The 13,937-nt window shown below is 44.1% G+C and overlaps 1 protein-coding gene across 2 annotated transcripts; it reads right to left on the bottom strand.

The window, feature by feature from the left end:
• Positions 1-4,947: 4,947 nt before the first annotated feature.
• On the bottom strand, positions 4,948-8,890 carry TENT5A (terminal nucleotidyltransferase 5A). 2 transcript variants are annotated; one of them, XM_010334142.3, is made up of 3 exons: positions 8,528-8,890; positions 7,776-8,349; positions 4,948-6,664 (listed from the first exon to the last, which is right to left on the bottom strand). In XM_010334142.3, exons 1-3 carry the CDS (start codon positions 8,545-8,547, stop codon positions 5,888-5,890), a joined length of 1,371 nt encoding a protein of 456 aa, XP_010332444.2. In that variant the 5' UTR covers positions 8,548-8,890; the 3' UTR covers positions 4,948-5,887. The 2 variants fall into 2 exon arrangements, with proteins under 2 accessions (XP_010332444.2, XP_010332445.2); XM_010334143.3 differs by having other exon boundaries at positions 8,583-8,890.
• Positions 8,891-13,937: the final 5,047 nt, after the last annotated feature.

Below are 13,937 nucleotides of genomic sequence, written 5' to 3'. Positions count from 1 at the left end.
ATGAGTGTTGGGGAGAAAACCACAGAGGTCAAGTGCCATTCTCGTCACATCACAAGAGCACATACTATCATCATGACTTTTAATTATTGATGTTGACCTTGATCAGCTGGCTGAGGTAGTGTTTGTCCGGTTTTTCCAATGGTACAGTACTCTTCTTTTCCCCTTTTCCAGACTGTACTCTTTGGAAATAAGTCACTATGCACAGCCCACACTTAAGAGGTGGGTAGTTAACCTCCACCTCCTTGAGGGGGAAATATCTACATTGATTATTTGAAATTCTGCACAGTAAATTTGTTTCTTTCCCTCCACTTATTCATTCATTTACATCAATGTGAATGCATGGATGCTTTATACTTTGTGTTATAATCCATCATGATGTATTTATTTAGTTGCTTAAATTGTTCCAGCTTTGGCTATTGGAGCTCTTTCAGTTGTCTACTATGGCCCTTTGACATACCCCTGCCACCTCCATCATGATGATTTTCATTTTTTTTTTTTTTTTTTTTGATGCATTCTCAAGGTACCACAAGATGCTTCAGGTTTCTCTTATATATTTCCTGTTTCAGACCCAGATTCAACTTCTTCTATTTTCTTTTATCGGAGAATGGCATTAGAAACCAAGATTTGAGCTACACTAGGTAAAAGCCACTGTCATTTTAAAATTATTTCTCCTCCCTCTCTCCTATTTAGATGTATTTGCTCTTAGACTAAAGGGTACTATATTCATATTGTTGATCTCAAACTTGGTTCTGAAAAGAAAATTACAGTTTAATTTTGAAATTACTTGATTTTAAAAATCCTATTCTTTTTATGTAAAGACTTTCTTTTTTGGCATATTTTTTTCTTTTTCTTATTAAAGGAATTAGAAATTTGAAATGATGTTCCTAAGGAAAGGAAAGGTAAATTACTTCTCTCCAGGCTCAGCTAGGAGGGGCAGCCTAGTAACTCAACTAGAAATGGGAGGTGTATCTAAGTCTAGGAGAAGTTAAATATATACTGTTCTTGACATATGAGGAACTGGCTATAGAAGAGGCTGCACAAAGGAAAATGAAAATGACACACAGATACCATCATGAAACCAAATAACCACTTTGTATTTTTATCAAGTACTGTATATATGAACGAAGCTGGCTTTCAACGCCGTGAGTGACTCATACACTCAGTGTCAAGCATGCATTCTATCCAACATCAAGACTTTAAGTGGTTTTTACAACCACATGTTATGTCCTATAGTAGACGGGGCTTACCAAATTTTCATTCTACTAGCATTGGGACCATCTCCAAAATTACACAAAGAAGAATTTCAGTTAATACATAAATGTATGCCCCCTAGCAATCTGAATAGATGAGGCTACATTAAATGCTAGACAAAAGGGTGATTCCCTTGTACCCAACACACACACACAGAGAAAAACAACAACAGCATACTCATCTTTTGATTGCTCTTCCTTCTCTATATTTCCCCTTTCAATTCCTGGCCACCAATTTCCCTCACCCCAACTTAAAAACTGAAAAACACTATAGAGCCTCAAACAATCTGTATAACTGCTGATGACAGAATCACAGCCCTAAGGCTACTCAGGAAGACCAAGACCCACAGAGGGCTTCTCTCCAGCCCTACTGTCCAGAGACATGAGTCTCTACTGATACCAGAAAACAGTTCGGACTTCTGGGTCACTTAACACTGCTAAATACCCAGACAAAAAAAAGATTGTTGGCATCTATTAGCTAGATGCTTTTGGAGCTAATTGAGGCAGTCAGCAACGGGCCGGCTGAAAGCCAGATGTTTTCATTTATTGTGCTTCAATTAGAAAGTGGCTGAAGGCTACTCTTCTCTAAGTACTGTTTTTTCTAAAGGACATAGGTTGGGATTCAAAGGACATGGTCTTTAGTCAGTACAGACATTATAGACAGCAAACACAAATCAATAGAAAAAAATAACTTTTTTATTTACAAAAAAAAAAAATCCAAATATTGGATGCTGTAAACAAAATTCACAATCTGTTCCCTCTAGCACTGATTCAAACATGTCAGTTTTTTAGTTCATTTTCCATCAACTCCTTTTCTGCCTGTGATGCAGCCTATGGTCAAAATATTCCAAAAGAGTGACCCAAGGTGCAGCTTGCTGCAACAGGACGCCTCAGAGCAGACAATGATTGTAGAGAGGTTGGAGGGAGAGACAGCCAGCGGGCAGAGGCTCCTCCATTCTGCAAGGCTTTGCAGCAAGTCTCCTTAACTCGACATCTTCCAACTTTGTACTTTACCATTTGCTTTGTTAGAAAGCCATTAGTTTAACAAAATATAACATAGAGATTCTTTCTTAGCACTGAAAAGGCTATGCTAAAAGAAATGTTAAAGATAGATTATATTCAAATAGATGCTATATATGAAATTACTTTTTTTGGGCTTTTTGGTTTCATCTAACACACTTCAACAACAAAAACTGATTTTTGAACTGCTGACTGCTTACAACATAATACATTTCATTTACAAAATAGTTCACAATATTTATTTAACAAGCATTGCATTGAAAACTTTATGCACAGTGAAGCAACCAACAATAAGCAAACAGAAAGGGGTGGTAAAAACAGTACGTTCACTTTTCATTTCCTTCCGTGGCTTGGATTACAGATATTCTTCCATCCTTGCATTTTTGGAGCTACATTATTGGTCCATCCAATACCAAAGTGAGCAGATACTTGATCCCATTTCTGGAAGGAAAATGTCCATCTTGCTGTAGGAGTTCTTGAGGCAGCTGGATTTACTGCATATTAAGTAAACTTTTAAAAACGGCACTGTCACAGGCTGTGTTCTCTGACATGCCAGACTGGACAGGTGAGAAGAGCCTCGAAAAGATAAAACTTCCTCCTGGTTTAACGAAACAGCACACTAGGCCAGATAAACACAAAAGCAAAGAAATCACAGGCGCTAATAGGGAGTCGAGAGCTATTCTTTCCTCTGACCTATACACATGGCTTTCTCTCACTAGACATTCAAATTTTTACGCCACACATCCACAAAGAGAGACATATAGTTCACTGTGCGTTCAACTACATATGCACTAGACTATAGTACATACAAAATAGAAATAAATTATGTAAGTCTTAAATGCTGGAAGTTGTCTTTAGTACAGCCTGTTCTACATGAATAGGTGCCAGGTGCTGGCACTTCCAACTAAGCTACCAACCCTGAAGTAAGCAAGAAAAGAATACAAATATTTGAGAAAATAAATGGAAAGTGTATTTCAAATAAGGCTCTTCCAAACAAAAACCTGTGTCGTAAATTCACAGCAGGTTGTTGTTATGGCAGAGCCAGAGATCTCCAGAGTCTTTAAAATAGTAGACAACTCATTTGTCAAGAGTTAGGATGAGAAAGCAGATCACCAGCTGCTCCTATGTTCACAAGTGGTCCCATAGTTTTCTTTTAGAAAACTTGGAAACAACTCAGCAAGTGGAGCTCTGGTTTCTGACAGGTGAGTGCCAGGCTTAATCTGCAAACTGAACAATGTTTCCTGGGAAGTTGCCATTAATTTTTCAAACCCAGGGCTGCAGTGAGGGAGACTGAGCCAAGATGGTAGTAGGAGGAGTTCCTTAGAAAACTGAGTGGCAGTGCAGGAGCTGTAGCAGCTCTGACAGAATTCACAGGTAAGCTGCTGCAGCAAAACCATCAGGTTCCATTAAGGCTTCAAAGAAAGATGCACAAAAGGTAGTCCAGACAGATTAACCTGGATTAACGTAGCACTAAGCATCTGAGGATCCCCAGATAAACAAACAAACAAATTATACTGCCAACAGGAAGATACCATTTTCTCCCATGGTCCCTCTTTTACTGCTGATGAAAATCTTCTGATTGGGTCTTAGAGGAATTATCATAGCAAGCAGTCATCCACTAAGATTGTGGAGATTATGTGGTTGTTTCGCGACATAAAGGGAAGGTTCTTATGTTAGTTTTGTTTCATTTTTAACAAATGCATTTTCAGACACCAGTGTCTAGAGGGACTACTGGCTAGGAGAAAGGGTGGTTTCAGGTTTAGCTGTCATTGAACTGAAATTGTAATGCCAGTTCATTTCACAAAGGTATAACTGGTATTTATGTAAAAAAGAAAATAAAGTTGGATTTGATTTAATGGAAAGTGATTTAAAGTACAGTACTAAATATTTAAATGCAGTGTGACAACCAGATCAAAGATGTTTCATATTGACATGATTTATAAAATGTTATATATAATATATATCTCATATATAAATTTTAAGCAATTGTGCAAATATTCTTTAAAAAGGGTCACTTCACATTACTAAATTCTAGTGGTCCAGAAACGCAGAATGCATTCATTAAAACTCATTTAAATATTAGTAAGTAGTGTTCAGATCACCAGAAATTCTTTTTAGCAGTCAGGGATTTAAGTAGCCTATCACTGATCCATGATCCACTAGATTAAACATCATGGAGGCATGCAATTTTTTTTTTAATTAATGGGTTCAAACTGTCAAAATGGCAGTTCAATATAAAAAGGAGTGCTCTGCCAAACAAATATTCTCCCATTTGTGGAATTCTATGGCTCACCAAAGAAAAAAAAAAAAAAAGAAAAAAGAAAAAAAAAAACACAAAAACTATATAATTTCTGCTCTTCCTATGAAATATATTACTTGGTTCCCTCCTTCATTTAATTTTTTTAGATGTGGATTTTAATTCATCATTGCAATATGCCCACGTCTCATGTTATCCTGTTGAAAACATAAAAACACACAGTATTTAAACATTTCCTATTTGAGACATTATTCTAGATCATAGTCAATCTACTGTGTGTATATATACATATAAAATGTATATATATATACACAAACATAATTTACACACACATACACATGTACCAATGATAGTATCAGATCAACAATGTTAGCTTTATACGAGTATTTGCCAAGAAAAAATAGGGCATTTTCTCCACCATTCACAAGCTTATATGTTGTTTTATTTTCTTCTTGAGGCAGTCCCTGATAAAATAAAATCATCATTAAACCATAAAATAATTTTGCCATTTCAAATTTTCGGAAGGCAACAGGCACTTTGATGTATATTGGTGTGTAACAAATATAATAACTCTTCATATACTCTATCTCTTCTACTTGGGTATTTTTATCTGTTAAATCTTTGGTCCTTGAGCACACTTTCTTTGCTACAGCTGTTTTTGCTTGCATTTTTACATTTTAAAAATGCGAACTATGCACGCAGCTGGAACTAATGGATTGTGTCATCATAAGTTCTGCTATTTGTTATGAGAACTGCACCAACCTACTACTGTTCATTTGGAGCAAGCCGTTTCTGTTAGCAAAACAAGATCACTCAACAGAAAGCACTTGCTACATAAGCCTTAGACAGTAATCCCAATGTTGGAGTTCCCCCTTTTCCTGTATTGTTACTATTAATATCTGAACTCCTGAACTGGTTCACAAGTTGGAATGAGATCTTTTTTCCTCTGTATTTTCCCTTTTATGAATTCCATCTTAAAAGAAACTTTCCACTTTTTTTTTTTTCCTATGGCAAAGCTATGGGAGCAGATACAGCAAACCCATATTGTCATCAAACATTTCTTCTCTTCTTATATCAGGAGAACCTGGTTGCTTTTAATGACAGGTTTCTCTTCTTTTGCAGGATAGAATCCAATTGAGTTGGAGAATAAGGGGAGGGTTAGGGAAAAGGATCCTTTCGAGATCATGCTCCCATATTGACTGAAAGAGACATACGCTTTGCCAAACTTAAAACCAGGAGCATATCATCATTGCACAAAACACATCCCTAATAAGGGCTGGATCACTTCTTTTTTTTCCTTTTTTTTTTTTTTCCTCTCTTGTCTGAAATGGCTTCCCCACAGGACATTTTTAAATTATTCTTAATTGCAGGGTAGCCAAGTGGAGTAGGTCTGTTGCTGGCATGTGAATACTGGCTGAACCTGTGCAATGTAGTAATTGCTAAAGTTGGCATCTGCTACATAGGGGGCTGGCTGGTAATAGCAAGTGACATTAGCCACATTAGGAATGACATTTTGGTCAGCTAACACCCGGATAGCCAGCATGGTGATAAGATTTAAAGTCTGTCTTCTTTCATGTCCCATCAGGCACACCGTGCTCTCATTCACCACTCCATGAAGGGTCATGAGATACTCATACTTGCGGTCTTCCAATCCCACAAAGTGGTTCTGCAAATAGGACTCCAGTTTTCTCTGCTGCTCTCCAATGTCTGAGAAGTCGATGAAAAACCTGGAACACATATACCTCTGAAGAGTCTTGATCTCATCAGAGGCGGGCCTAAAGCCCCTCACCAAGAGGTTGCAGTACTTAAGCAGGCCTCCCCCTCGGATTTCCTCTGGGTTCCTGGTGGCAATGATCTTGTTACAAAGGTGATCAAAGGCTTCCTGGAAATCGCCATAGACGCTCTCCCCGATTATTGTGGGGTGAAATGTCTCAGTCATTGGGTTCTCTGAACATTCGTAAAAGAGCAGAAGAGAGTCTAATTTGATTTGAAAAGAATCTACACTGAATTCAAACTGCCTCCGGAGGGAATCCACAAATTTCAGTTCCACATTTTTGCCACTGTTGTTTGACAGGGATATAAGACTCCATCGGTCAGAGTCATTGCACACTTTAACCATTTTCTGCACATAAGCTTCCTACAATTTAAAAGATAAAACAAAATGAGCAAACCTAGAAAACAATAATAAATAAATAAATCCATCCTCCTCACAGCTGAGAATTATTTTGCTCTTTCCCTTTTGTTTTGTCAAGTTTCAGCCAAACACTACCTACAGGCATAAACGGTCTTCTGAAAATAGAAAAAAAAAAAAAAAATACTTTTAACGAGTAGTTTTACTGTCTGGGAAAGGCACTAGAGGTAATAGTTTAAGGCTTTTGGCAGACGTAGCACAGTAGTAAGAGGTTCTGTTGTCATGTCTGAGTTTTAAGTGTTACTTTTTGAAAATGGTCTAATAGGCACAATATTCACACAGTATCCAAACAACATTCAAGACTAAGAAAGGCATTCAGCGGTAGGTTAGTCAGCCTCCCACCCTTGTTCCAAGCCACCCAATCCCTCTACGCCCGCGGCAATCAATGTTATCAGTATCTTGTGTGTTCCTCCAGGGGTATTCTGCAGCTACAATCAAATATAAACTAAATTACGACGTTCTGGGAGCCTGCCTCATCGAACAATTTTAACTAATCATGTAAAACCCGTCTGGAACTAAAGTGGAGGGTGGGTAGGGGATACCACTATACCCTTTAACATATGAACCAGCACGGAGAACCACAAGGTAGACCTTTAACACAGAGTCAGCTGAGTACTGCTATGAAATCTATTCACCTTTTCCAGTACAATAAAAAAACTCATTGACTCACTTCTGCTTCAGGCTGCTCTTTTCCCAAGGACTAGATCATAACTCAAAACATTATTTACATCATTGCATTCTGCCGAGTATCAGAATCTACTCTGCACAAGACTCCCAACAGGGAAAGCCAAGAGTTAAAACATACGGAAAAGGAAGAGACGGGAGGGCAGAGGAGGACGCTGGAGAGCAGCTGTAGCGCCAAAGCATCAAGTAAACTGAAACACTCAACACCGTCCACGCACTTAAGCTTACTCATTTAAAAAAATCAAAGAAATGCGCGCGCCCAAACCCGTGATGGCCACCGATTCACGGCACCCCACCGACGCCCCTCCGCCCGCTCCCCGCCGCCCCCGGCCCGGCCGGGTCGGGACCCAAGTGCATCTCCGGTCGTTTTTACCTTGAGCGTGAGTGGTGTGATCTTCTCTTTGTTCACCCCCTCGGGTAGGAAGTCCAGCAGGCAGTCCAGCACGACGTCCTTCACGGTTTGAAACTCCCCTTCCCCGCGCAGGTCGGCGCAGAAGATGAGGTCCAGGTCCTTGTAGCCCAGGCCGCTGTCCTGGTGCAGGACGTGGCTGGCGGCCGAGCCGTTGAGGCGCACGTCGCGGACGCCGATGCGCTTCTCTGCCAGGCGCCGCCGCACCACCTTCACGATCAGGCTTGGCTGCAGCTCGAGCGTGGGGAAGTTGCCGCGCCCGTGGATCGGAATGGTCTCGCTCAGGATGCCGTCCAGCCGCTGCACTTGCTCCCAGTTCAGGACGTTGCAGTGCGCCGTGGGGCTTTCGCAATAATCCAAGCAGTGCTCATCCAAGCTGCTGCCGCCGCCGAAGCCGCTACCGCCGAAGTCGCCGCCGCCGAAGTCGCCGCCTAGGGGGATGTAGGGGCCGCAGGCCAGCTCGTCCTCGGCCATGGCAAAGTACCCTTCGCCCTCCGCCATGTAGTGCCCGCCGAGCGCCACTTGGCCCTGGTCAGTCCTAAAAGGAAGGGGAAAGGAGCGGTAAGGACACTCGGCGGCGGAGGGCAGAGGCCCGCCAGGAAAAGAGCGCCCCCTCCACGGATCTCTCCGTGACCCGGGGGCTCCTGGGAGACCCTCCCTCCCCGGGCCCTTACAATCCCCAGCCGCGCACCGCGCCCCGCAGAGCAGCCCCGCACCAAAAGTATCTCTGATGCATCTGGAAAGCGCAAGCGAGAGTCCCGTCTGTGTCACCTGGAGGCGGCCGCCCCTTCTAGGAGCGCAGCGAGCGAGAGAGAAACCGCGAGGCGGCAACACTTCCAGGAGCTGCGAGTGCGCTCCGGCAGCGACCGGCGACTCAGTCTTTCCCAGACCCCGGTCGCCTGCGCTCACCACTCCCTCCCCGCGCCCCCTCCCGCGCCGCTGCCGCCCCAGCTGCTGTGGTCCCGAAGGTGGCGGCTCTTGCTGCCGCACACGCTGGTGTCTCTGGAGCTTTAGCAGTTGTGCGGGGGAAAACGTCTTCAGTACTTTTTTTATACCAGGCTTCTCTGCGCTTCCGGGGCCCCGGAGCCGCACGCTCGCCACACCCTCCTCATCTGCATAGGGCGCCGCCTCCTGCCCCCCCGCCCGCCAGGCGCGCAGCGGACTGGCCCAGACAGCCCGGTGGCGGGACCACCTCCCGAGAGCGCGAGGCCCCGGGCTGTCCGTGTAGATACGTGTGTGCGCCTGTAACCATGCGTGTACTTATACATACATTTGATTTAAGTACGCCCTCTCCCACACATCTTTTCCCCCATGAGGAGACACTCTAAATGCGTCAGGAGTCATAACTGGTCATCAAAACCAGATCACGACTAAAAGCCCGTAACTGCAGAAACTTTCTAAAATTTTCCCGGATACAGCCCGTCGTTAGATCTCCACGGCTGAGACTTGGAGGTTTCTCACGGAGGTTCCTCACGAGCTCTCCTTTAAACCTCGGTGTCTAGCTAGACCATTTACTCCACTGACAAACCCGGTCCAAGCGTGGACTCTGAGTCCACTCGTGCACGCAAATCAGTCACGGCGGCGCGACTGGGAAGGGCTTGTTGATAACGGGGTTTCGATTCTCGAAACCTCGGCAGGCGCGCCAGGGAGCTCTTGGCGAGCACGAGAAGGCACGGGGGCGACACCACAGGCCGCGGGCGTGCGCGACTGCTGCGCACGAGTGGCTCCCCAGGGGCCGGGTGCGCGGCGGGGGCCGGGCGGCGTCACGGAGCAGACGCGGGCGAGCAGCCAATCGCAGCGACGGGGCGGACCGAGTGCGGCGCCGAGAGCGCGCCCGGGGAGTGCGCAGGGCCCCGCAGTTGGGGGAAGGGGCGTCTCGGTGTGGAGCGCTTTGCTGCGCGTTCTCTTCCGAAAGCCGCGAAGCGCCTTCCTTGCGGCCCGCTAAGGTCTGGCAATTTTAAGTGCATCATCGTGTCCGTGGAATACGATTTGGTTTCCCACGAGATGTAAAAGGAGTTTCAGAAACAAAACGAATTCTCCCCTCCAGCTTCAGTTACTTGGACAGAGTTAAGGGTTCTCCCCACGCTCCCTCGCGCCACCACCACTGTCTTTGCTAGAAAGCTGTGGTCGTCTCTTCTGGCCGCTTGCTGCCTCCGTCCACGAACCCTGAGAAGCTTTCCCAGCGCCGGGGAAGACGCTGCCGGGGGTTAAAGTGGGGCAAAGGGGGGAAATGCCAGGGTCCCAGAATACTCCCTAAACCCTGCTCAGCCCCGCCCTCCCAGCCTAGGAAGAAAAACAGCCCACACCTCCGAACTGGTGGAGTCCGGCCTAATCACTCAAGCTGCGCGGCTTGGAGATGAGAGGTGGGGTGCGGGGGTGTCACTCGTGGAGCATCCAGCTGCGGGACGACGCCGCCCCCTGCCGGTGTCCTGCCGAGCTGCGTCCCAAAATGGGGAAACCCGACTGGCCCGGTAGCAAAGGCCGTCCTCTCGGCGCTGCCCTAAGCACTGAAGTGTGCCTGCGGACTCTAGGGCCACTACCCTGTCCGCAAGGGGCCATCGCTTCCTTCAGAGCACACGGATGTGGTCCCTGACCAGCCATCTGCGCATGAATCTATCTTAACCAGGCATTTTATACTATATACGCATATGCATATTCTTGCGTGCACATGTGTATAGAGAGCGAGCATTTGGTCACCCGCTATGTGCCAGGCAACAGGCTAAGTGCTGAAGACTCAAGAATGACTACATTTCACAGTCTAGAGGGCGTGGCACCCAGGTACATGGTTATGGCTCAGTTGCATATGTATTATGAGAGAAGTATATTCTGACGCAAGAGCTTGGTGGGCTACCAGCATAGGAAACTGTGAGAGACACCCGAGAAGGTATCATTTGGACTGGATCTTGAAAGAATGGATGTTCCTTCAGTAGTCGGGGAAAGAGGAGAAGAGCATTATCTACAAAGGGAAGCATGTCGAATTGGAGACTTGTTTGGAGAGGATATGTATACAGCCGTGATTAATGAGATTGGTAGTGCCTCGAGATAAGGTTTATGGGAGTACCAGGAACTTAGTGAACACATCTGAGCTATAAGCTGTTTAGCTCCTTAACATGATACCTCATTTAATCTTCAAGAAGACCATCTCATAGGGATTTAGAAACGAGAATCCAAGAAGTTGTTAAGAAACCCAACCCATTTGGCTGTGAATGCTGTTTAGTGGTCATTACGGGGTAATAAGTGGTCTGTAGCTTACCAGTACCTTCTTATTGGAAGACAAGAAAAGCGTAAATAGCAATGATTTAAGGAAGAAGGAAGAGAGGGAGGAAGGGAAGGGAGGAAGAAAGAAAAAGGAAGGAAAGGAGAGGAAGGGAAAGGAAAAAGAGAAGAAAAGAGAGGAAAAAGAAAGGAAGAGAGAAGAAAAGAGAAAAGAAGAACAACTGTTAAAAATGTTTCCTTCAAAGGTCGGTACAAATTCTGCCCCTTCTTAAAACAAGGCCAGGCCAGGTGCGGTGTCTCAGGCTTGTATTGCCAGGACTTTGGGAGGCCGAGGCTGGTGGATTACAACGTCAAGAGATGGAGACCATCCTGGCCAACATGGTGAAACCCCATCTCTACTAAAAATACAAAAAAAAGCTGGGTGTGGTGGCGCGTGCGTGTAGTTCCAGCTTCTCCAGAGGCTGAGGCAGGAGAATCGCTTGAACCTGGGAGGTTGCAGTGAGCCAAGATGACGCCACTGCCTGGGTGACACAGTAAGACTGTCTCAAAACAAACAAACAAAAAGCCAAAGTAATAGATCATATATTAGACACACCGCACTTTAAAAAAAATCGAGAGTGTGCGTGTGTGTCTGTGTGTGTGTGTGTGTGTGTGTGAGAGAGAGAGAGAGAGAGAGAGAGAGAGAGAGAGAGAGAGATTAGCTCTACTACAATTATTTTTTACTGTATTTTTACCCTTCCTCAAAAAAGTAAAAATAAAGCAGAAGAGCTGGTGGACACCTACCTACGCCTACCTTGGATTTCGTTCTGTAGGACTGAAGGAATCTGCATGTTGGCAAGCTGTCAGGGTGATCCTGACACAAGGGCGCAGCCACCCTGCACTGCACTGACAACAGCCACCAGAGTCCAGTTCTCTAGGTGGGGACCCTCCCCCAAGCAAAGGCTGATCCCATGGCCATTTCCAGAAATGGAGGGCACAACTGAGGTGTGGAAGTACAGCATGAAGCTGGACTTGCAGGGCCTGCTGATGTGCTAATGCTGTGCTGGGAAGAAGATAATCCCAGCCACAGTGTGTCAAGATCCCCTCTCCCCCAAGCATCCAGTGCTTTGTGGCTGACCCTTTCTTAAACCTTTAACAAAACATTCCCCTCTTCCCAACCATAATCCAGACCCTACTACCTCCTGCACTGGGACATCTGGGATATCTTACTTTTGGCAATGCCTTTGTGGGCAATTTAATCTTTGACTGGATGAATATGTGCCTGATACATAGTGGCCAATCATTACATATTGTTGAATGAAAGCATATGTTGTTCATTCTCCCACTTCTTCCTCTCTTCAAACTGAAATAATATTTACATTCTAGGGAAAAATATTCATCCTTTCATAAAATTATAGATTCTGCAATTTAAAGCATTATTTTTTTCTAGATAGCCAAAATAATTATCATTTGGGAAAGTCTATATTTTCCAAACACATTTATGACTAAGATATTTCTCAACAGTTACTTTTAGATTAAACTTAGATGCAAAGTTGCTAAACTTTTCTCCCAGACTTTAGCTTCTGAATCTGTTTGGTAAATTATTTACTTTTCCCCACTTAAAAGGAAAAAAATAAAAACACTATGGCAATATGAAGCTCTTAGTTGATAAAGTTAAGACCACCACGAAACTGAAATATGGACAGCCTAAATTTAAACTGCTTTGTAAGTGAGCAGAAAAAGTCCTTATTCTAAAAGTTTTAAAGGAAAGCTTTACATATAATTTTGAGAAAGAAACATAATTAGTTCATCTTATTTTTATAGTTATAGTCAATCTGGACTTAGCAAAATAAAATGTTCAGCTGTGGCCTTAATAATAGTTATTATTATAGAGTTTGTTATTATAGCCCAGAAACTCTGCTAAATATTTTATATACGTTATTTTTTTCTCAACTTTCTCTAAAAACCAGAGCTTTACATATTATATCTCCATAGGAAAGATAAAGCACAAGAAGGTTAAAAAAATTAGAGAAATTGCAGAGCTTTGGTTCAGATCCATGCATGTCAGTTCCTTGCATTCTGTGACTTGGCTAGCTCCCAGTCTTCTCATATTCCTCCTATACTTAAACTTGAGCTGGAACTGCATTCTGATTCTTCTTTCTTTCCAAGTTCTGGACATTCAGATTGGGCATCACTTTGGAGACCAAGGAATTTTAACCTGAAAGAACTGCTGAGTGCCAGAATGTACAATGACGTGATAAAGCAGATGGGCACTTCTTCCCCAGTAGCCACGAATGACCTCTGTGGCAGCACAGAGCTAGCAAGCTAGCACCTGATGGAGAATTTGCAAGAAATGTCACACACACTGAAACACAGTGGGGTGTTTGAAGACTGCCCCAAGTTCACTTAGCAGTGGTACTTTCCCCTTCTTGCTCTGCTTCCTATCTTCTCAAAAATGGTTTCAAAAGATGGGAAGCCACCAAATATGAAATTATTCCTTCAAGTTCATAACCAGAAAAAGAGACAGAAGAGAAAAGCACGCTCCCCCCAACCACCACCACCAAAAAAAAAAAAAAAAAAAAAAAACCCTGCTGTTAAGCCTGCTACTTCCCTGCCTCACAGCATTCTAGCCTGTCTCCCCCATATTCCTGTCCTACTCTTGGTCTTTCCATATCAGCCCTCTCCACTCTCTCTCTCTTTTCTACCTTCTACCTCTTCTGCTTTTGGAACCTTGCCACAAAAAGTGACATGTACTTCTGGAAGCACCCTGTGGTACAGGCAGAGCAGTGGCAGTGTGAGGAATTTGAGTACTCCCTTACTCCTCTCTGCCCCCCACCTATTTGCTGCCTTTGTGAAACAAATCCCAGTAATTCTAGAGACCACTGGGGGACTGCATGCACATGCACACACATATGTCTTCTTTGCAGAGTA

This window comes from Saimiri boliviensis, chromosome 4 (genome assembly GCF_048565385.1).
Source record: "Saimiri boliviensis isolate mSaiBol1 chromosome 4, mSaiBol1.pri, whole genome shotgun sequence".
NCBI lineage: Eukaryota > Metazoa > Chordata > Mammalia > Primates > Cebidae > Saimiri > Saimiri boliviensis.
This window is presented reverse-complemented; position numbering and strand designations above follow the sequence as displayed.